The sequence below is a fragment of the Carcharhinus amblyrhynchos genome, unplaced genomic scaffold (genome assembly GCF_965287045.1).
Source record: "Carcharhinus amblyrhynchos unplaced genomic scaffold, sCarAmb.v2.hapA scaffold_89, whole genome shotgun sequence".
Classification (NCBI taxonomy): domain Eukaryota; kingdom Metazoa; phylum Chordata; class Chondrichthyes; order Carcharhiniformes; family Carcharhinidae; genus Carcharhinus; species Carcharhinus amblyrhynchos.
In genome coordinates, this window is record NW_027649829.1 from 698,388 (window position 1) to 723,137 (window position 24,750).

Genomic DNA, 24,750 nt, shown 5'->3' on the forward strand with positions numbered 1-24,750 from the left:
TTTAAGGAGATCTTTCTTGGTGCTCAGCAGAAATTTATTCCGATGGTTAAAAAGGACAGTAGGAAGAGAGGTAATAAGCCGTGGATAACGAAGGAGGTGAAGGAAAGTGTTAAATTAAAAGCGGAGGAATTTAGAGTAGCTAAGATCAGTGGGCGAGAAGAGGATTGGGAAAGGTTTAAATGTCAACAAAGATTGACAAAGAAGTTGATAAAGGAGGGTAGGAGAAGCTATGAGGCTGGGCTAGCACTTAATATAAAAAAGGATAGCAAGAGTTTTTATAAATATATAAAAAGGAAGAGGCTGGCTAGGGTGAACGTTGGTCCTTTAGAGGATGAGAAAGGGGAGCTAGTGGTAGGGGATGGGGATATGGCTAAGGTCTTGAATAACTTTTTTGTTTCTGTCTTCACGGAGGAGGACGTGAATAATTTGCCGGGTGTTAGAGATGGAAAGGTGGTAGGAATGGAGGGTCTTAATGACATTACTGTTACTAGAGAGGTGGTGCTCGACAGACTGGAGGGGCTGATTGTGGACAAGTCCCCAGGACCGGATGGAATGCATCCGAGGGTTCTGAAAGAAATGGCGGAGGTTATAGTGGATGCCTTGGTGGTTATTTTCCAGACGTCGCTGGATTCCGGGGAAGTGCCGGAAGATTGGAAAACGGCTAATGTTACGCCGTTGTTTAAGAAGGGTGCCAGGCAAAAGGCGGGGAATTATAGGCCGGTTAGTTTAACGTCTGTGGTAGGTAAAATGTTAGAATCCGTCATTAAGGAGGAAATTGCGAGGCTTCTTGAAGGGAATTGCTTGATAGGGCGGATGCAACACGGTTTCATTAAAGGGAAGTCGTGTCTGACAAATTTACTGGAGTTCTATGAGGATGTGTCTAGGGCAGTGGATAGAGGAGAGCCGGTGGATGTGGTCTTTCTGGATTTTCAGAAGGCGTTTGACAAGGTACCTCACAAGAGCTTATTGCAGAAGGTCAGGGGACATGGAGTTGGGGGTAGGGTGTTAGTGTGGATAGAGGATTGGTTGTCAAATAGGAGGCAGAGAGTGGGGGTCAATGGGTGCTATTCGGATTGGCGGTTGGTGACTAGTGGGGTGCCCCAGGGGTCGGTGCTGGGGCCTCAGCTATTTACCATTTATATAGATGATCTGGAGGAGGGAACCGAGTGCAGGGTGTCGAAATTTGCTGATGACACCAAGATTGGGGGAAAGGCAAATTGTGCGGAGGGTGTGGAGAGTCTGCAGAAGGATCTAGATAGGCTGGGTGAATGGGCCAGGAAATGGCAAATGGAATTTAATGTTGGCAAGTGTGAGGTGGTCCACTTTGGTAGGAAGAATGGTAGGAAGGACTATTACTTACGTGGCGAAAAACTGCAGCAGGCGACGGTGCAGAGGGACCTCGGGGTCCTTGTGCATGAGTCGCAAAAACCCAGCTTGCAGGTGCAGCAGGTGGTCAGGAGGGCGAGTGGGATGCTGGCCTTCATAGCGAGGGGGATTGAATATAAAAGTGGGGGGGTCTTGCTGCAGCTGTATAGGGCATTGGTGAGGCCGCAGCTGGAGTACTGTGTGCAGTTTTGGGCGCCGCACCTGCGCAAGGATATTTTGGCCCTGGAGGGAGTGCAGAGGAGGTTTACTAGGCTGATACCGGAGTTGAGGGGGTTGAGCTATGAGGAGAGGCTGAATAAACTAGGCTTGTACTCGTTAGAGTTTAGAAGAATGAGGGGAGATCTCATTGAGACGTATAAGATGATGAATGGGATGGATAGGATAGAGGTGGAGAGACTCTTCCCGCTCAAAAAAGACAGGAGGACTAGGGGGCACAGCCTCAAGATAAAGGGGAGGCGGTTTAGAACGGAGTTGAGGAGGAACTTCTTCACTCAAAGGGTGGTGAATCTCTGGAATTCTCTGCCCGTTGAAGTGGTGGAGGCTGCCTCGCTAAATATTTTTAAGAAGCGGGTTGATGGGTTCTTGATAAGAGAGGGGATTAAGGGTTATGGGGAGAGGGCGGGAAAGTGGAACTGAGCCACAACAGATCAGCCATGATCTTATTGAATGGCGGGGCAGGCTCGAAGGGCTAGATGGCCTACTCCTGCTCCTATTTCTTATGTTCTTATGTTCTTATGTTCTCTGCTCAGCGACTCTGTGCTGTCGTATGTCATGAAGGCCGCCTTTGAGAACGCTTATCCGAAGATCAGAGGCCAAATGCCCGTGACCGCTGAAGTGTTCCCCAACAGGAAGAGAACAGTCTTGCCTGGTGATTGTCGAGTGGTGTTCATTCATCCATTGTCGTAGCATCTGCATGGTCTCCCCAATGTACCATGCCTCGGGACATCCGTTCCTGCAGCATATCAGGTAGACAACGTTAGCCGAGTTGCAAAAGTATGTACCGTGTACCTGGTGGATGGTGTTCTCACGTAAGATGGTGGCATCCGTGTTGATGATCCTGCATGTCTTGCAGGGGTTGCTGTGGCTGGGTTATGTGGTGGTGTGGTCACTGTTATCCTGAAGGCTGGGTAGTTTGCTGCGGAAAATGGTCTGTTTGAGGTTTGCGGTAGTTTGAAGGCAAGAAGTGGGGGTGTGGGGATGGCTTTGGCAAGATGTTCATCTTCATCAATGATATGTTGAAGGCTCCGGAGAAGATGTTGTAGCTTCTCCACTTCGGGGAAGTACTGGACAACGAAGGGTTCTCTGTCCACTGTGTCCTGTGTTTGTCTTCTGAGGAGGTTGGTGCGGTTTTTTGCTGTGGCGCATTGGAACTGTCGATCGATGAGCCAAGCGCCATATCCTGTTCTTATGACGGCATCTTTCAGTGTCTGGAGGTGTCTGTTGCGATCCTCCTCATCTGAGCAGATCCTGTGTATATGGAGGGCTTGGCTGTCGGGGATGGCTTCTTTAACGTGTTTAGTGTAGAAGCTGGAGAAGTGGAGCATCATCAGGTTATCTGTGGGCTTGTGGTACAGTGCGGTGCTGAGGTGACCGTCCTTAATGCAGATGTGTGTGTCCAAGAATGCAACCGATTCCGGAAAGTAGTCCATGGTGAGTCTGATGGTGGGATGGAACTTGTTGATGTCATCATATAGTTGTTTCAGGGATTGTTCGCCATGAGTCCAAAGGAAGAAAATGTCATCGATGTATCTCATGTATTGCATCGGCTGAAAGTCCTGTGCGGTGAAGAAGTCTTGTTCAAACTTGTGCATGAAGATGTTGGCATATTGAGGTGTGAATTTGGTCCCCAATACTGTTCCGTGTTTTTGGATGAAGACATTGTGGTCCAGGATGAAGCGGATGAGTTGTAAAATTGCATCTGGAAACTGGCAGTTGTTGGCGTTGATTATTGAGGCAGTTGCGGCAATGCCATCGTCATGGGGGATGCTGCTGTAGAGTGCCTAGACATCCATTGTGACAAGGAGTGCTCCTAGTTCAACTGCTCCATGTGTGCTGAGTTTTTGTAGGAAGTCCATAGTGTCACGACAAGATCTGGTGGTTCTTTGTACAACGGGTTTCAGGATGCCCTTGACGTAGCCGGAGAGGTTCTCGCAAAGGGTCCTATTGCCCGATATGATGGGATGGCCAGGTGTGTTTGCCTTGCACATCTTCAGGAGTCAGTAGAGATCTCCAACGTGGAGAGTACGTGGGATGCAGTCTTCAGGGTACCCAGTGGTGATGGAAGAGTCCACTGGGAAGAGGAGGTGGAATACGCACAGATCAGATTCCATTAAAACACTGTGTGAAAAGAGGAGAGAAGGTGAGGCGAGGAGGAGGTGGGGGTAGGGTTTGAGGTTCCAGGGAACATGAGACCAACCAGTGGGGGAGAAAGGGAGAAAGGGACTGAATGGGTCCGTGATTGGTGAGATCTAGAATGAAATTCTTCTCCAGTGATGACTTGATGCTGAACTACTGGGGGCAGAGATTCAATCACCTCTCAAGATCTCTACCTCTTTGTCTCCCTCTGTATCTTTCACTCTCTTTGTATCTTGCTCTGTCCCTCACTGGCCCTCTTTCTGACTGGCTGTTCCTTTCATTCTCTGCCTCTGTTTCTATCTGTCACTTTCTCCCTAACTCTCTGTTTCTACATCTCTTTGTCTCTTTGATTTGATTTAGTTTGTTATTGTCACATGTATTAGTATACAGTGAAACGTATTCTTTCTTGCGTGCTTTACAGACAAAGCATTCCATTCATAGAGAAGGAAAGGAGAGAGTGTAGAATGTGGTGTTACAGTAATAGCTAGGGGGCAGAGAAAGATCAACTTAATGTAAGGTAAGACCATTCAAAAATCTGATGGTAGCAGGGAAGAAGTTGTTCTTGAGTCAGTTGGTACGTAACCTCAGACTTTTGTATCTTTTTCCCAACAGAAGAAGGCGGAAAAGAGAATGTCTGGAATGTGTGGATCTTTAATTATGCTGGCTGCTTTGCCGAGGCAATGGGACGTTTAGACATCGTCAATGGGTCGGAGGCTGGTTTGAGTGATGCCTGGGCTTCATTCACAACACTTTTGTAGTTTCTTGTGGTCTTGGACAGAGTAGGAGCCATACCAAGCTGTGATACAAGCAGAAAGAATGCTTTCTATGGTGCATCAGTAAATGTTGGTGAGGGTCACAGCGGACTTGCCAAATTTCCTTAATTTTCTGAGAAAGTAGAGGCGTTCGTGGGCTTTCTTAACTATAGCTCAGTTTCTTAAACTATAGTTTCTTAACTATATAATTCAGCATTTGGGGGACCAGGACAGGTTGTTGGTGATCTGAACACCTAAAAACTTGAAGCTCTCAACCATTTCCTCTTTGTCTCTGTTAACGTAGTAAAAAGTCTGACAACACCAGGTTTTAGTCCAACCTATTTATTTGATAATATATTTGATAATATATGATAATGGGTATATTATCAAATAAATAGGTTGGACTAAAACCTGGTGTCGTCAGACTTTTTACTGTGTTTACACCAGTCCAACGCCGGCACACCCACATCATGTCTGTTAACGTAGACAGGGACATGTTCTCCATTATGCTTCCTGCAGTTGATGACAATCTCCTTTGTTTTGTTGACATTGAGGGAGAGATTATTGTCAGTGCACCAGGTTCTTTATCTCTTTTCTGTACCCCGTCTCATCACTGTTTGAGATCCGACATCTACGGTGGTGTCACCAGCAAACTTGAAAATTGAATTGGAGGGGAATTTGGCCACAAAGTCATTGGTGAATAAGGAGTACAGTAGGGGGCTGAGAACACAGCCTTGTGGGACACGAGTGTTGAGGACGGTTATGGAGAAAGTGTCCTTATTGAGTGCAGTCTGTGGGTTGGGAAGTTCAGGATCCAGTCACAGAGGGAGGAGCCAAAGCCCAGGCCATGGAGTTTGGAGATGAGTTTCGTAGGAATAATGAACGAAGTAATGAAGGAAGCTGAGCTGCAGTTGATAAAAAGGTAGTCTGACATAGGAGTCCTTGTTATCTCAGTGTTGCATGGTTGAGTGCAGGGTCAGGGAGATGGTGTCTGCTGTGGACCTGTTGCGGCTGTAAGCAAACTGTAGTGGATCCTGGCAGTTCAGGGGGCTGGAATTAATTCCACGGCTAACCTTTCGAAGCACTTCATAATGATGGATATCAGAGCCACCGGCCGATATGCATTAAGGCACACTGCTTGGCTTTTCTTTGGTATGGGGATGATGGTCATCTTTTTGAAACAGATACGGACCTCAGGAAAAAGAGAGAGAATTTCAACTTCAGAAACTGGCAGTAAAAAGTGAACGTCAGTAAAAATTGGTGGGGAGAAAGGGAAAATTACAGGTTGAGTATAGTGATGAGGATGGTGAAGAACAGCAGTGTCACAATCAAAGGACTGGTGCAGATATATTTAAAAATGTCCAAACATTGCCAATGTTTGATGAGAAGGATGTAGAAGCCTTTTTCATTTCATTTGAGAAAGTAACTGAAGAAATGAAAGTGCCACAGATCATGTGGGTATTAGTGAATCAAACAAAGTTGGGAGGTAGAGCTGGTGAAATGTTTGCATTCCTATCAGAGGAGGAGGTATCTGGGAATTATGATGAAGTGAAAAAATCCATCTTCAGTGCATCTGAATTAGTGCCAGAGGCCTTCAGACAATGGTTTAGAAATCTAAGGAAAGAAACTGGTCAAATGTACAAAAAATTTGAAAGGATCAGACACAGTAATTTTGATAGGTGGATAAGGGCTTTTCAAAATAGACCAAACATATGAAGTTCTTAGAAAATTTATCATCTTGGAGAAGTTTAAAAATTCATTTCCTGATGGAGTGAGAATTCATGTGGAAGAGCAGAGGGTTAAAACTGCAAGATTAGCAGCAGAAATGGCAGATGATTGTAATTAGTTCATAAATCAAAGTTTGGTTTCTGACATCAATTTCAGCCAGTGAGGGATAGAAACTGGGGAAAACAGAAATCCTCAGGTGGTAAAGATAAAGGAGATCTTGAAGGAGATAATAAAGACAGTGTCCCTCAAATTAGAAAGGAAATACAGGAGGGTGGAAGAGAAATGAAAAGTGTCACTGTAATAAATTAGGCCATGCAAAGTCGCAGCGTTGGTGGTTTAAGAAAAGTATGGGGAAGAATGATGTGGTAAAATATGGTAAGCCAATGGGGTTTGTTAAAGTGGGAAAGGAAAGTCCAATCAAAGCAAAGGAGTGCAAAACAATATATGGCCTGGGTCAGGAGTTGATTGATAAGAAGGTGCCAGATCTCGTTAAAGAGTTTACTTGTGCGGCTAAAGTTTACTCACGTGTACCAGGAGAAGCAGGTAAAGAAGTTAAAATCTTAAGAGATATGGGAGCAAGTCAATCTTCACTGGTAAGAGATGAGGAGTTTTGTAATTTGGAAGGAGCATTGCCAGAAAAAGTGGTAATATGTGTGATTCAGGATGAGAAGAGCAGTGTTGCATTATATAAGGTGAGGTTGGAGTGTTCAGTGAGGAGTGGGGAAGTGATAGTAGGAGTAACAGAGAAATTATCTTATCCAGGAATACAGTTTATTTTGGGTAATGATATAACTTGATCACAGGTGGGAGCGATGACTACTGTGGTTGAAAAGCCAGTGGAAAATCAAACAACTGAGTTGCTGAAGGACTCGTATCCTGGAATTTTTCCTGATTGTGTAGTGACAAGGTCACAAAGCCACAGATTCAGCCAAGAGGAGAAATCAAAGAGTGAAGGTAAGAAAGTTGAAGTTCAACTCTTAGAAACGATTTTTGATCAGGTGACTGGAAAAGAACAAAAACAGGTGGAGAATGAGGTGGGTATTTTGTGTTTGAGAAAGTTGGCAGAGGTACAACATAAGAATTTAGAAATAAAACAGTTGTACCAGAGAGCATACACTGAAAAGAAATCTGAGCGTATATCAGAATGTTATTACATTAAAAATGATGTCTTAATGAGGAAATGGAGACCTTTACATATTCAGGCAGATGAAAAGCGAGCAGTAGTTCATCAAGTGGTATTGCCAGAAGGGTATAGAAAGGAAGGGTTACGAGTCGCACATGAGATACTAGGTAGGAGGTCATTTGGGGGTAAGGAAAACTCAAGCTAAAATACAAAAACATTTTTATGGCCTGGACTGCAAAAGGATGTGGTCATGTCACACATGTCAAGTAATAGGGAGTAGGGTGGCACAGTGGTTAGCACTGCTCCCTCACAGCTCCAGGGACCCGAGTTGAATTCTGGCCTCAGTGACCGTCTATGTGGAATTTGCACATTCTCCCTGTGTCAGCCTGGGTTTCCTCCAGCTGCTCTGGTTTCCTCCCACAGTTCAAAGATGTGCGGGTTAGGCAGATTGATCATGCCAAATTGCACCTTAGTGTCAGGGGGGTGTAGGAGGCTAAATACGTGGGGTTACGGGGATAGGGCCTGGGTGGGATTGTGGTCGGTGCAAACTCCGATGGGCCAAATGGCCTCCTTCTGCACTGTAGGGATTCTATTCTATGAAAGGCAAACCTCAAGGAGTGATTAAACCAGCACCCTTAATACCCATTCCAGCATTTGAGGAACTTTTTACAAGGGTCTCAGTTGATTGCGTAGGACCCCTCCCACATTTAGTGGAATCAATATCTTTTGACTATAATGGATGTGCCTGCTAGGTTTCCAGAGACCATTCCAAAGTGTTATATTACAGTGAAAAGGATTTCAGAAGAGTTACTTCAATTTTTTACTAGGTATGGATTACCCACTGAAATACACTCAGATCAAGGATCTAATTTTACATCAAAGTTATTCACGGAGGTTATAGATAGCTTAGGAGTCAAACAATTTAAATCAACTGCGTACCATCCAGAATGATGTGGAGATACCGGCTGGGGTAAGGACTACATAGAACATAGAACACTACAGCACAAACAGGCCCTTCGGCCCACGAGTTGCGCCGATCACATCAACACCTACCAACCTACAGACCTATCTATAACCCTCAATCTCATTAAACCCCATATACTCATCCAGAAGTCTTTTAAAAGACCCCAGCGAGTTCGCCTCCACCACCACTGACGGCAGCCGATTCCATTCACTCACCACCCTCTGAGTGAAAAACTTACCCCTAACATCACTTCTGAACTTCCCTCCTTGCACCTTAAATCTGTGTCCTCTCGTAGCAACCATTTCAACCCGGGGAAATAGCCTCTGAGAGTCCACCCTATCTATTCCTCTCAACATTTTGTAGACTGTAAGAAGTCTCACAACACCAGATTAAAGTCCAACAAGTTTATTTGGTAGCACAAGCCACAAGCTTGTGCCACTATCCAGAATCACTTGGAGCATTCAAGCGGTGGCATCAAACTTTAAAGACAATGTTGAGAGCTTACTGTCAAGATTATCCAGAGGATTGGGATAAGGGAATTCCATTTGTACTTTTTGCAGTTAGGGATGCACCTACTGAAGCAACCAAATTTAGTCCATTTGAATTGGTTTTTGGTCATGAGGTAAGGGGACCGACCAGTTAAATTGATGAGACAGAAATGGGTGAGTCAGCGTTCTGAGATAACACTATTGGAATATGTGTCAAATTTTAGTGAAAGGTTGAGTCGAGCAGATGAATTGGCTGGACAACATTTAAAAGTGGAACAGCATGTGGTGAAAGAGGAAGCAGATAAGAAATCAAAAATTCATAGTTTTGCTTCTGGGGATAAAGTTATAGGATTGTTACTAGTTATAGGTAGGCCTTTAAAAGCAAGCTTTAACAAGCCTTATCAAATTGATAGGAAATTGAGTGAGGTGGATTCTTTTATATGAATGGGAGATAGAAGGAAAACTCACAGTGTGTCATATCAATATGCTTAACAGGTATTTGATAGGGAAGGAAAGCAAAAGGCAAATGTTTACTTGTTATGACACCGAGTAAAGAACTGAATCCAGAATATTCTGAATTTGACATTCCGCAGATCGAATTGGATAATGAGGAATTTATTAGAAATTGAGATATTGAGTTACTTCCAGGAAAAAAATCAAACTGATGTGGAAGAGTTATTAATATCAGATGTATGCAGGAATAAGTTGGAAAGTATATCGTGTAGATGTGGAAAATGCTGTTCCAATTGAGCAACATCTTGCAAACATTTCCTTTTCAAATTGGCACACGTTCAGAAACCCAATGTTTACTCGGTCTGAGGTGTAGAAAGTCTGGATCAATCACATAAAACTGGTGAAAGTGGAGAAGGAGAACCAGATAATGGACAATCATGTGTCTTAAGAGAGTGAGCAGGTGTGGAGGCGGATACAAAACAAATTGGCTGTTTTGGAACATGTTCCTAAATTGTTCAAATTGCCTGAACGTAAATTGCAAGACTTATGCTCCAGGTGGACTCTGGAGTTTCTAATCTGAATGAAAACGCACACTACCATGTAAAGTTAAAACGCATAGGTAATGTATTGAGATGGATAGAAAGCTGGTTAGCAGATAGGAAGCAAAGTGTTGGCATAGATGGCCCTTTTGCTGATTGGCAGGCAGTGACTGGTGGGGTACTGCTCGGACCCCAAATGTTCACATTATATATTAATGATTTTGAAATGGAATTAAAACTATTATTTCCAAATTTGTAGATGATACAAAGTTGGGTGGGGGGATGAGCTATGAGGAGGATTCAGAGATGCTTCAGTGTGATTTGGACAGGCTGAGTGTTTGGACAGATGCAATATATTGTGGATAAATATGATTTTATTTGGTAGCAATAATAGGAAGATAGATTATTACTTGAACGAATGTAAGTTGAGAGAGACGAATACTCAGTGAGACCTTAGTGTCCTTGTGCATCAGTTGTTGAAAGTAAGCATGCAGGTACAGCAGGTAGTAAAGAAGGCAAATGGTATGTTGGCCTTCATAGAAAGAGGATTTGAGTATAGGGATAGTGATGTTTTGCTGCAATTGTTTACGGCATTGGTGAGGCCACACCTGGAGTATTGTGTGCAGTATTAGTGTCCTTATCTGAGGAAGGATGTCCTTGCTATAGAGGGAGTATGGCAAAGGTTTAGCAGGCTGATTTCTGGGATGGTCATATGAGAAGAGGCTAAGTTAGTTAGGATTGTATTCACTGGAATTTAGAAAAGCGAGAGGGGATCTCATTGAAACTCAAAAAATTCTAACAAGGTTAGTTAGGGTAGATTCAGAAAGAATGTTCCCGTTGGTGAGGGAGTCCAGAACCAGGGGTCATAGTCTGAGGATAAGAGGTAAGTCTTTTCAGACTAAGGTGAGGAGAAATTTCTTCACCCAGAGGGTGATAAATGTGTGGAATTCACTAACACAGAAAGTAGTTGAGCCCAAAACTGTGTGTGAATTCAACAAGAAATTAGAAATGGCTCTTGGGGCGAAAGGGATTAAGGGGTAGGGTGGGAAAGGTGGATCAGGATATTGAATTTGATGATCAGCCATAATCAGAATGAATAGCAGAGCAGGCTCAAAGGGGCGAATGGCCTATTCCTGGTTCACACATAGTTTTTATGCTTCAGAAAGTCTGTTTCCAGACAAAGCCACCTAAAACGAGGCTTAGACTCACTGGACTCCACTTACATCAATATATGACAATAACTATTGTGATTTTGTGAAAGGAAATAAGGAAGTTAACCTTTATTTTTGAAGCAGAATGAGACACTGTGAAATATATAGAATGGCAGGGCAGGTATCTTGTTGATTGGAGTCTTTACTCCTGCACTGGACTGGCTCATTCTGTTCTGCACTGGCCTGTGTTGCAGAGGTGTCATCAGCTGATTATTACCTCCAGTTGCTTATCAGCAAGTTTCATATTTGCTCGCTCAAGACTCAGGCATCGCAATCTTTACCACCTTCCTTACAAGAGATAAGCTTGGATTTCAGCAATTATTCACACAGGCAGGGTTTCACCAGTGAAAAAGCAGCGATGAATTTGTGTTTGTTTGTGGGTTCTGCATTTGCATTCACTGGGAGCAGGGTGGGCAGTGAGGGCGTGGGTCTGGGAGAGATGCAGAAATTCAAGTCAATGCAGGGCCTCACTGACAGTGCTGAACTCCGTCAGTACTGACCCTCTGACAGTGTGGCACTCCCTCAGTACTGAGCCTGACAGTGCGGCACTCCCTCAGTACTGACCCTCTGACAGTGCGGAACTCCCTCAGTACTGACCCTCTGACAGTGCAGTACTCACTCAGTATTGAGCCTCTGACAGTGCGGCACTCCCTCAGTACTGACCCTCTGATAGCGCAGCACTCCCTCAGTACTGACCCTCTGACGGTGCGGCACTCCCTCAGCACTGACCCTCTGACAGTGCGGCACTCCCTCAGTACTGACCCTCTGACAGTGCGGCACTCCCTCAGCACTGACCCTCTGACAGTGTGGCACTCCCTCAGCACTGACCCTCTGACAGTGCGGCACTCCCTCAGTACTGACCCTCTGACAGTGCGGCACTCCCTCAGCACTGACCCTCTGACAGTGCGGCACTCCCTCAGTACTGACCCTCTGACAGTGCGGCACTCCCTCAGCACTGACCCTCTGACAGTGCAGCACTCCCTCAGTACTGATCCTCTGAGAGTGCGGCACTCCCTCAGTACTGATTCTCTGACAGTACAGCACTTCCTCAGTACTGACCCTTCAACAATGCTGCTCTCCCTTCATCATGATTCCAGAGACCATTCATCACGATTTTGGGTCCTAACGTTCTGGTTTGGGACCTCGATTGCCAGATTTGCTTCCTGTGTGGAGGTAGAGGGTTTCACTGGGAAAGCTGCCCTGTTTTGAGCTGTCCTATCATCACAATGTCAGATTCAACTGGTCAATATTATGTTGAAACCTCCAAATATTGCAGAGTTTCTCACTGTTTGTGTACTTCCTCCTTTCTGCACCAAATCATCAGTTTCTAAATAAACACACAGACGGAACTGCACAGGAAGAGGACATTCAGCCCAAGCAGAGCGGGTCAGCAATTACTTCCCAGGCAAACAGTCGGACAGGTCCAGGGTAAGTAACGGAACGATTAGAATTCACTTCCACGACCAACATTGTCCTTTGTTGATGTTGTGAATTTATAGATTCCAATGATTGATACCTTTGAAAGATTTCTACTGATTATTGAGATCTGGTTGTGGGGCTCAATCTTGTCGTACAGAACGTCTTTCTAGTTCAAGGGATGGGGGGTTTGCAGAAATGCGAATTTTAAGATGATCCGATGTGGTGAAAGTCCTTCATTGTTTCTCTTGCTTAAAGCCTTGTGGCTCTTTGCAGAGCACCTATCATCCCACACTGAATCCAATTAGTTTGTGAAGACATTGTATAAAAGCAATTCTGATCTCTCGAGAGCTGTCGGACAAGAGGTGAGGTCTCATTAACTCCTTTCTCTTTCAGAGCTTGAGAGAAGAAGCTGGTGAAATATCTGGAGTGGACAATGATCAGGAAAGCTTATTTCCTCCTGTCACTTCTCCAAGGTAATATCATCTTCAGCTCAGACAGATTTATGATTAATAGTCTGTGAAAGATCATTTTTATTGTGCTGATTGGGAAGCAATTCAGCAGTGACCCAGTGTACAAACCCACACCAAGTCGCATTTACCCACTACCCCTGTGCTCACTGATATACACTGACTCCCTGCCTGACAGCAGAGTTAAGCAGAGCAAGAGGAGGATATCGAGATAGGGAGTGGAGAGGGGAGATGGAAGGTTCGGAAATTGCGGATGAGAATCTTAAAATCAAGGTGTTGCTGGGAGCCAATGTATCTCAGAGAGTGACGGGATGATGGTTTGATGAGAGGAACAGGGGTAAAAACTGGGAGAAAAATTCTATCCCAATGTGAGGACGCCAATGGCAAAGGCCTGAAATGTGTGCCTTTCGCGAATTTTAGTCAGAATTTTCCATGACGACAATACAGCAGCTCCTCGAATAGACACCACACCTCCTGTCCATTCTCACCATTTTTCGGAACATTGATAAGGGTGCAAGATAACTGAAAAAGAGAAGGAAGGCAGTGCAGTCAGTGTGTAAAGATGTGAAACATTTTGAGTTCTCATGATTGCCTCTGAGCTGCTGTAAAGTTTAAATTTCACACAATCTCTGAGCTTTGCACGTAGTGTGAGGGAGGCAATTAACTCACTGTCTGAAAAGACGCTGGAAGCAGATTCAACAGGAACTGTCCAAAGGGGCAATTGGATCAATACTTGAAAGGGATATTTACAGGGCTATGGGGGAAAGAGCAAGGAGTAGAGTGGGACAAATTGGACAGGTCCTTCAAGGAGCCAACACAGTCAAGATGGTTGAATGGCCTCGTTCTCTCCTGGATCATTCTTCAATCTGATGATTTAAGACCCATATCTGCAAGTTCTCAGATTGCTGCTGAAGCCATGGGTGTTTCAGTAGAACGGAGAGAGAGAGATTACTGGTGTCACGTTCATCTTTAGTTTCCATTACGTGAGTGTATAGAGCCAATGAAGCAATCAATCTCTCAGGTAGAGACGTAAACTGCTGGTGCACCTAGATCTTGTAATGGTGATCTTGTCTGGAAGTTTATTTAATTGCTTGCAATGATCTGTGGGATTCTCATTCTGGATATTCTTCCTGGTTTCATTCGGAATCTAATCTGCAGTGCTCCAGTGATTGAGGAATTGGGAAGAAACAGCTTAGTCCTCGGATATACCTCACCATTCCACCTTTGTGTGGCACGACTGCATAGAAACCTTATTCTGGACAAATCCTTCTGTGAACTTGTCCCAGCTGTAAACTTGGCAATACCATACCTGCATTTTCTTGTGCACATTTGTCATCTTCTCTTGCAGTTTTAAATGTTGTTGTCTAGTTTCTGAGAGAGTAGAATGGGTAAGATTGGGTAAATTTATACACTCTGGTCAAATATGAGCTCTGCTCGTGATGGAATAGTTGCACTTAAAGGTGTCAGTCTCAGAAAGAACTTTGCAATGTGCAGATCTTGCTTGGCCTGTCTACATTTGAGGAGTAAGGGTTTCACTCCGCAGATCACTCATTTCAGATCTAGAGTAATGAGAAGTAGTGTGATCAATATGTCACTTGTCACTCAAATCCTAAATTGGCTTACTAGTAATTTTCAGACCATTATCCACTATGATCTCTCTGGGCACATCAAATAAACTGAAAATAACATGTAGAGTGTGTGTGACAGGTGTGTTTGGTGTGTTGTGCAATTGTTGAATAATGGGGTATTTGGTAAAGTAGTTGTTGGCGATGATTAAATCAGTATCACGGACATAGGAAGGATGACCTGCAATTTTGAACAAAGGATGGGTAGGAACTTCATGTAAATTCAGTGGCTTCTTGTGGTGACTTGGCAGATGCTCTGACATAGTTCATACTTCTTGATGATGACTCAATGTCATTTTACTTCCCCAGCCAATGGATTGCCTCTCTTGTGAGTCTTCTCATTCAATCCATGGCCACATTCGAGTGACCAAGTTGCTGAAAAGTATCAGGTCACAAAGGTTCCAGTATGATTGGCTGGCCTGCCTTTAAAAATGATTCTGGGAGATGCTGAACTCATCCCAGTGAGGCCATCTTGGACCTGCTGACCTGAATCAAGCAATTTTTCACTGATATGTGGTGATTTTCCCCCAAAAAATTCTAAGTTCCGAATTCACATGAAAACTGGAGTAAATCACATTGGTTTACTTAGCATGATTTTCAGAATGAATCTCCCTTGGACTGTGCGTCCGAGAGAAGATTTCCCGTGCAGTCAGCAGCTATGATTTCCACACTCTCCAACACTGCCACTCTGTTATGGACAGACCAAAATACCGAGAGTGGTCTCATTGACACGTAGTGTGATGTAAGGCTGCTCACCATGTTGTAGCTGTACTGAATCTTCCTGCCAGAATGTTTGACCACTGCTGAAGATCATGTTGTGCTTTTAGAATGATAAAAAGGTGCCAAGAATTCAAAAGGGATTTTGTAACTGTGTTGTGGATTCATTTATTTAGGGTGGCACAGTGGCGAGCACTGCTGCCACTCAGTGCCAAGGACCCGGGTTCAATTCCGGCCTCAGGTCACTGCCTGTTGGAGTTTGCACGTTCTCCCCATGTCTGCATGGGTTTCCTCTCACAACCCAAAGATGTGTGTGTTAAGCTGATTGGCCATGCTAAATTGCTCTTGAGTGTCAGGGTAGTAAACAAAGGTCACGGGAATAGGCCCTGGGTGGGTTCAGATTCGGTGGGTCAAATAGCCTCTTTCTGTGCTGTAGGGATTTTATGATTCAGACAAGACACACGAGGATAGATCTCCTTCTTCTTTGGTGATCACTCGCGAAAGAGTATGATTGTCTCACTCAGAAAGTCTGTGTTATTAGACACGGGTTCTGTGCAGCCTTGCGTGGCCAACATGCCTATTCCAGAGCTGCATCTTTGACCTCACACTCGGCAGGTGTTTCTGGGAGGTGGGTTTGGTCCTTGGACTCGAGATCGTTGGCATTCCTTTCTCAGACTTCTTCTCCAGATCTCCACTTGGCATCGGGTGTCCTTGAGGAATTGTGACACTCCAATCAGGAGGTTCCTCCAAATGAGTCTCTTCTCAGCAAGGGTCTCTCGGGTGTTGATGTCCACGCTGCATTTCTTGAGGTAACCCTTCAGAATGTCTTTGAAGTGCTTTCTTTGTCCTTCTCTTGTTCCGAGCCTTCCTTAAGCTGGGTGAAGAAGATTTGATTTGGCCTTATGGACTCGAACACCCGAAGTACATGACCGGCCCAGCAGAGTTGGTTTGGGATGTTTATGGTCTCAACGATGGTTCTCTTGGCCCCTTCAAGGTTGCTGATGTTGGTAAAACTGTACTCCCTGATGATGCGGAGAAGCTGTCTCAGACAGCACTGATGGTATCCTCCAGGGTCTTGAGGGGGCATCTGTTTGTTATCCAAGTTTCTGAGCCATACAGAAGAGTTGGGAGGATGACTGTCTTGTACGCAAGGATCTTTGTATCAGCACAAATGTAGCAGTGGTCGAAGACTATTGTCCTTAGGTGCCCAAAGGCAGTACTCGTAGATTGTCTGCGATGTTGGACCTCTGCTCCAATGTCAGCCTTCAATTGCAAGGGGCTCCCCAGTTATGGGAAATGTTCCACGTTTGGGAAGGATTCTCCATTCATCCTGAGGGAGGATGGTCTTGCCCTGGATTTATTGGCAAAAGACTGAAATCTTCCTCAGCTTGAGACCAATTCTTCGGTATGCTTTCACAGAGGTGTCAAGTGTGGCTTGGAGATTCTGTTCTGAGAAAGCAGAGATGGCAATGTTACCTGCATACTGAAGTTCCACCAGCAATGTCAGTGTCATTCTCCTCTTGGATTTCAACCAGTTGAGTTGAAAGGTTTGCTGTCCATCCTGTAGATGATGTCCATTCCACTGGGAAGTTGGTTCTGGACAAGCTGAATGAGAGTGCCGATGAAGATGGTGAAATAGACGGGGGTGTGATGACACATCCTACTTGATTGCAGGCCTGACCTTGAAGGCTTCTGTCTTATTTTGCAGGTGAGGACTGTCACCGACTTCTTGTCGTGGAAGAGTCAGAGGATGTTGACAAATTTTTCTGGACTGCTAGCCTTTGACAGGCTCATTCAGCCCTTACCAAAAAGCTTTGGTCAGTTTAATGAAGGTCATGTAGAGTGATTGATGTTGCTCCTGGCATTTCTGTTAAATCTGTCAAGCAGTGAAAATCGTGTCCACTATTCCAAGGTTCCAGAAGCCACAATGGCATTCTGGAAGCTTTACTTCAGAGACTGGGAAAAGGTAGAGAGAATTCAGGCAATGATCTTCCTGGTGATGTAGAGCAGGGAGATTTTCAGTCATTCCCACAGTCCTCTTTGTCTCCTTTCTAGAAGATGGCGGATGACGACATGTCTGAGGTCAGAAGAGGTGTACATGGATAGAAAGCTTGAAGACACTAGCAGCAGAGCTGTGTGTGCTGCGTTCTGCTCAGAGTGAAACTGAGACTAGATCACATGACACACTTTCCCTTAAGTGATGTCATGCTGCGATCTGTTAAACACAAATTACAATAAGAACCGCAGTCTGAGACAATGAGGATCCAGGAGGTGAGGTAATTAGTGATTCATGACAGTGATAACGGTGGGAGTTCTGAGGGCTCCTAATCCATTGTTCGGCCAGTATACATCTGAATTGGTGCATCTTGCAGACTGTGTGTTGGGTGGGAGACTGGCTTCATTAAATAGGGAGCTGAGGACCATGAGCCAATGTAGAATGAACTTGTCCACTCCTGTGTCCAGGATTCTCTTCCATCCACTGTGTAACCCTGGGGAGTTCCTTGTGTGTTCTGTGGATGGTCTACAGTGCAGCCACTGTGCACCAGTGGCGGGGGGAATGGATTATCGAATCTAAAGAATTTACAAATCATCCAGTATTAAATGTTGATATTTCTCTCCCAAGTTGGATTATCACGAGACTGGAAAGCGAAGACTCAACGAAAGGTGACTGCGTTGAAGTGTTCGTTTGTACAAATTCCGTGTCGTTACATGTATCCATCGCATTTGACAAACCAACCACGAGTTGGAATCTGGTATTACAACGAGACGGAAATTGCCTTTCACTCCGAGGACCGCAATGCGACATCATCACAGTTCTACCATCGGACCCGGCTGTCTGGAAATCTGTATGATGGAAACTGTTCCCTGATTATAAACAACATTACATGGCGAGATGCAGGAAGATATTATTTCAGAGTAGAATTTGCTGGCAGCGAAAAATTCCGTTACAAACCAGATACCCAGCTTCATGTTTCTGGTAAGTGATGTATTAAAATCAACAATTCACATTCAACACTCAATGGAAAACAACATAACCAAGTGTTTGATTTGCTTGTTTTGTGGCTGTGTCAAACTGCGTTACTATTTTTAAGAATTTGTCTATTTCTACTCGGAAATCTATTAAGTTACTGTGTTTGATTGAATCAACATCAGAACTTTAACAGAAACCTTGCCGAGGAGTAATGACACTTTCCCCCTTATTGAAGCCTTGCCTCTTGACTGCCAGACTTCTCCAATGCCCCCAACTCCAAAACGATCTCCACCCCCTCCACCCTATCGCTGACCTCACATCTTTCTCCAGTTTCTCCCTCATGTCCTCCATGACAGCCACATCTTATTCCCTCGACCCTATTCCCAGTAAACTGCTGACCACACAACCTCCCCTCCTGGTCTCCATGTCAATTGATATGATTAACGGTTCTCTATCTTCATGGGTCATCCCTCCCTCCTTCAAATCTGCCATCATCATCCCTCTCCTCCAAGAAATAGTCCATGACCCCACCATCCTTATAAACTGCAGTCCCATCTCCAACCTCTCCTCTACAAAATCTGTGAATTTATCTCCAGAACCCGCTCCACTCTTTCTTGGATTCCATGTTTGAATCCCTTCAATCAGATTACTGCCGCAGCCACAGGACTGAAACAGCTCTCATCAAAGTCACTGATGACATCCTGAGTGTCTGTGACAAAGTGAATCTTTCCCCCTGCCTTTTCATCGACGGGGTCTGCAGCCTTTGACATGGTTCACCACATCACCCTCCACCAATGCTCTACAATGTTGTCCAGCTGGGTGGGACCGCTCTCACCTGGTTCCATTTCGATCCGTCTAACCATAACCAGAGAATCACTTAGAATGGCTTTGAAATATCATTTTTCACATCACACTGACAACACCCAGCTCTACCTCACTCCCACCTCTCTTGATTCCTCCGCACTTGTTAAATTATCAAACTTGTTATAAGAACATAAGAACATAAGAAATAGGAGCAGGAGTAGGCCATCTAGCCCTTCGAGCCGGCCCCGCCATTCAATAAGATCATGGCTGATCTGTCGTGGCTCAGTTCCACATTCCCGCCCTCTCCCCATAACCCTTAATCCCCTTGCCTATCAAAAACCTATCAACCCGCGTCTTAAAAATATTTAGCGAGGCAGCCTCCACCACTTCAATGGGCAGAGAATTCCAGAGATTCACCACCCTTTGAGTGAAGAAGTTCCTCCTCAACTCCGTTCTAAACCGCCCCCCCTTCATCCTGAGGCTGTGCCCTCTAGTCCTACTGTCCTTTCTGAGCGGGAAGAGCCTCTCCACCTCTATCCTGTCCATCCCATTCATCATCTTATATGTCTTAATGAGATCTCCCCTCATTCTAAACTCCAACGAGTACAAGGCTAGTTTATTCAGCCTCTCCTCATAGTTCAACCCCCTCAACTCCGGTATCAGCCTAGTAAACCTCCTCTGCACTCCCTCCAAGACCAAAATATCCTTGCGTAAGTGCGGCAACCAAAACTGCACACAGTACTCCAGCTGCGGCCTCACCAGTGCCCTATACAGCTGCAGCAAGACCTCCCTACTTTTATATTCAATCCCCCTCGCTATGAAGGCCAGCATCCCATTCGCCTTCCTGACCACTTGCTGCACCTGCAGGCTGGGTTTTTTGTGACTCATGCACAAGGACCCCGAGGTCCCTCTGCGCCGTCGCATGCTGCAGTTTTTCGCCATGTAAGTAATAGTCCTTCCTACCATTATTCCTACTGAAGTGGACAACCTCACATTTGCCAACATTAAATTCCATTTGCCAGTTCCTGGCCCATTCGCCCAGCCTATCTAGATCCTTCTGCAGACTCTCCACACCCTCCGCACAATTTGCTGTTCCACCAATCTTGGTGTCATCAGCAAATCTCGACACCACCTCCAGATCATCTATATAAATGGTAAATAGCTGAGGCCCCAGCACCGACCCCTGGGGCACTCCACTAGTCACCAACCGCCAATCCGAATAGCACTCATTGACCCCCACTCCCTGCCTCTTATTTGACAGCCAATCCTCTATCCACGCTAACACCCTACCTCCAACTCCATGCCCCCTGACCTTCTGTAATAACCTCTTGTGAGGCACCTTGTCAAACGCCTTCTGAAAATCAAGAAACACCACATCCACCGGCTCTCCTCTATCCACCGCCCTTGACACATCCTCATAGAACTCCAATAAATTCGTCAGACACGACTTCCCCTTAACGAAACCGTGCTGCGTCTGCTCTATCAAACAATTCTCCTCAAGATGTCTCGCTATTTTCTCCTTGGTCACGGATTCTAACATTTTACCTACAACAGGTGTTAAACTAACCGGCCTATAATTCCCTGCCTTTTGCCTGCCACCCTTCTTAAACAACGGCGTAACATTAGCCGTTTTCCAATCTTCTGGCACTTCCCTGGAATCCAGCGACGTTTGGAAAATAATCACCAAGGCATCCACTGTCACCTCCGCCATTTCTTTCAGAACCCTTGGATGCATTCCATCCGGTCCTGGGGACTAGTCCACAATCAGTCCCTCCAGTCTGTCGAGCACCGCCTCTCTAGTAACAATAATGTCATTCAGGCCCTCCAGTCCTACCATCTTTCCATCGCTAACACCCGGCAAATTATTCACGTCCTCCTCCGTGAAGACCGAAACAAAAAAGTTATTCAAGGCCCCAGCCATTTCCCCATCCCCTACCACTAAGTCCCCCTTCTCATCCTCTAAGGGTCCAACGTTCACCCTAGCCAGTGTCTTCCTTTTTATATATTTATAAAAACTCTTGCTATCCTTTTTTATATTAAGCGCTAGCCCAGCTTCATAGTTTATCCTACCCTTCTTTATCAACTTCTTTGTCATTCTTTGTTGACATTTAAACCTCTCCCAATCCTCTTCTCGCCCACTACTCTTAGCTACTCTAAACGCATCCGCTTTTAATTTAACACTTTCCTTTACCTCCTTCGTTATCCACGGCTGATTATCTCTCCTCCTACGATCCTTTTTAACCATCGGAATAAATTTCCGCTGAGCACCAAGAAAGATCTCCTTAAAGATCCTCCACTGTTCCTCAGCAGACCTACCTTCCAACGTGCTCCCCCAATCAACATTCGCCAATTCCTCTCTCATCCTACCGTACTCCCCTCTGTTCAAACAAAGGACACGTGTCCGGGAACCCACTTTCTCCTCCTCCATCTGCATCAGAAACTCCACCGTACAATGATCACTCTTCCCAAGAGGATCCTTCACCACAAGGTCCCTAATTCTACCCGCCTCATTACATAACACCAGATCCAAGATAGCTCGCTCCCTCGTCGGCTCCAACACACACTGTTCAAGGAAACTATCCCGGCAGCATTCCAAGAACTCCTCCTCAAGCCCACCGCATCCAACATGGGTCGACCAATCAATATGTAGATTGAAATCCCCCATAATTATCGCCGTTCCATTCCTGCACGCTGCATTTTTTTGCACGTTAACAGCCCGCCCCACCTCCAGATCATTATTTGGGGGCCTATAGACGACACCCACCAGCGTCTTCCTCCCTTTGCTGTTCCTAATCTCCACCCACAACGATTCCACTTTCTGCTCTTTGGTTCCTATATCATCCCTTACTACCACCCTGATGCTATCCTTAATCAGCAGAGCTACGCCCCCCCCTTTTTCCTCCTGCTTATCCTTCCTAAACACTTGATACCCCTGGACATTCAGCTCCCAGTCCCTGTCACCTTGCAGCCACATCTCTGTAATGGCCACCAGATCATATCCATTTGTGCTGATCTGCGCCACCAACTCATCCACTTTATTCCGAATGCTTCGTGCATTCAGATAAAGTGCCTTCATCCCAGCCTTCACCTGGACCCTATTTGCCAGAACGCCACCAACCATACTCACGCCCCCTACTCCCTTTATTATTGGGACATCCTCGGCCTCTTCCCTTACCTGTACCCTCTCCTTTACTTTAGACCCCGTAATGTCACCTACCCTTGCACCCTCCCCCCCCAATTAGTTTAAAGCCCTATCTACAGTCCTATCTACACGATTCTGGTCCCAGCCCGGTTCAGACCAACCCCATCCCACCTGAACAGGTCCCACCTACCCCAATACTGGTGCCAATGCCCCATAAATTCAAACCCATTCCTCCCACACCAATCCCTGAGCCACCCATTCACTTCCTTAATCTTATCAACCTTACGCCCGTCTGCACTCAGTTCAGGCAGTAGTCCAGGGATAACCACCTTGTCAGTTCTACTTTTTAATTCCATCCCCAGCTTTTCATACTCCCTCCCCAGATCCTCAGTTCACATTTTGCCTACGTCGTTGGCACCCACATGTACCACAACGACCGGATTCTCACCCTCCCACTCCAGGTTCCTCTGCAGCCCAGATGTAACATCCTGGACCTGAGCACCAGGCAGACAACACACCCTTCTGTGCACTTTGTCATTGTGACAAAGGACAGTGTCAATACCCTTAACCACACTATCCCCAATTACTACTACGTTCCTTTTCACCTTCTCTTTGTCTATGTCCTGTGTCTGCATCACTGTACCGTGCGCAGTTTGCTCACCAACCTCACAGCCCTCGTTCTTGTCCACATTGGAAGCAAGAACCTCAAACCTGTTATGCAGATTGAAAGGCTGAGGCATTCGGTCCCCACCCTCCCTCCTTCGGTCCCCACCCTCCTTCCTCTTCTCAGCAGCCCCCTCCTGTTCCTGACTCTTAGAGTTAGCCAGTCTAGGGGGGGGTGGATGTCTCTTGCACCCCATTGTCAATGGCACCCTCTCTCCCCTTGATGAGCCTCAGTGTCCGTAGCTCAGAGGCCAGCTCATCTACCTTGAGCTGGAGCTCCTCCAGCAACCAGCACTTACTGCAGACATGGTCACTGCGAAGGACCCTGGGGTCCACCAGCTCCCACATCATACAGAAACAGCACATCACATGCCCCTCCATTAGTCCCTGTAGTAATATTGAACAATTTCAACGCAAACTTACCTGGCCCTTTTCTCCAAAGCCCTTTGTTCCTAAGCCCTAATAGCTCACTCTGCTTCCCTCTCACTCTGCTTCCCTCTCACTCCGCTGCCCGCTGTCTCCACCAGGCCTCCTTTGAAACCTGGCGCTGTTTAAAAGCCTGCTTCCCCACAAATCCCTGCTATCCACTCCCTTTGAATTCTTAAAGCGGTAAACACAAAAAGCCCGCAAAAATGCTTTTAAATGATTTAAACAGTTCTACGAGGTAAGTTCTTACTCCACACTAAAAAGCCCACAAAAATGCTTTTAACTCATTTAAACAGGTTTTAAACAGGTAATTTCTTACCTGAGTCTCTGCTCCTTCACTCGCCTGCTCCAGCAAACAATGGAAGCAAACTGAGCAGACTTCCCTACTTTTATACTCCATCCCCTCTGCAGTAATAACCAAGGAGGCAATTCTCTCAAATAAATCTGAAGTGTCGAATTTGCAGGAAAACTGGAGGAATTCACACTGATTTATTTCAGTGGGAGTTCACAGTAGAATCTCCCACACTCCGTTCAATGCAGAGACACTGGTGTGATTATCATTAGTTTTCACAGGGCAGAGCCTCTTCACGCTGGAGAGGCTGTAATAAGCGGGCCTCTGTGCATGCACAGTGGACCCGCACTGTCAGCCTGTAGTTTGATCGCTGGCTGGCCTGGGACACCCAAAGTGCTGCTCCCCCCTCAAACCCTCCCTCACAGCAAGATCACAGCCCAGCATCCATTCACGGGCCAGCCCCGAACCACCCTCCGCCCAAACCCCCTTGCCCAACCCACCCTGATCGCTAGCCTGCCTCCAACCCCACTGATCTCTATACAGAATGGCAGTGGGAACCCCCAGCACTGCACCCCCCCCACCCCACCACCTTCCCCCCCCCCCCCACCAATCGCCCTCTATGCCCCATCTCTAGGCCCCACCCTCTTGTCATTGCCCCATGCCCGATGGGTGATGCAAAGGCGCTTCTTTGACATGGGCACTTTACCTCTTGTGCAGTGCCAGGGGCATAGGCTGGCAATCCCAAGATGCCTATCCCAGAGAGCACCACCCCCTCTGTCACTGAACCCTCTGGGGGACCCCAACTGCCCTCCCTTCATTCCAGCATGGTCAAGCCACTAGCCCTCCAAACGTGGAGAGCCACCCTCATCCTCGCTGGAGTGAAACATTCTGGCTGGGTGGGAGATAATAGCAGACCTGGGGAATTCAGTCCCGGGCCCACTGACAGCATTTCAATAGTATGTAAAATACTATTTAAATGCTAGCCCCACCTCCCAGCCTAGTGGCCTGGGAGATGCAAGTGCGGTGCAAACGCTCATGGGAGCACTGTGAATCAACAGACACACGATTCTCCTGGTCGTCTGCATTAAAACATTAGTGCAGTGGGATGGGAGAATCGAGGCCCAACGTTTATCTTCCTATTCACTTATTGTGACTTTCTATGATTCATGGACAATGACACCCAGACCCCTCGATATCACATCCTGTAGCTTCTCTCCATTTAAAT

The 24,750-nt window shown here is 45.9% G+C and overlaps 1 protein-coding gene across 1 annotated transcript in view; it reads left to right on the forward strand.

Moving 5' to 3' along the window:
* Window positions 1-24,750, forward strand: part of LOC145338029 (uncharacterized) — an 85,168-nt gene that overhangs the window by 33,052 nt on the left and 27,366 nt on the right. Inside the window, exons 6-8 of the mRNA XM_080182799.1 lie at window positions 3,453-3,650; window positions 7,025-7,175; window positions 12,820-12,891. Coding sequence (XP_080038925.1) covers window positions 3,453-3,650; window positions 7,025-7,175; window positions 12,820-12,891 — 421 coding nt within the window. The remainder of the gene's footprint in view (window positions 1-3,452; window positions 3,651-7,024; window positions 7,176-12,819; window positions 12,892-24,750) is intronic.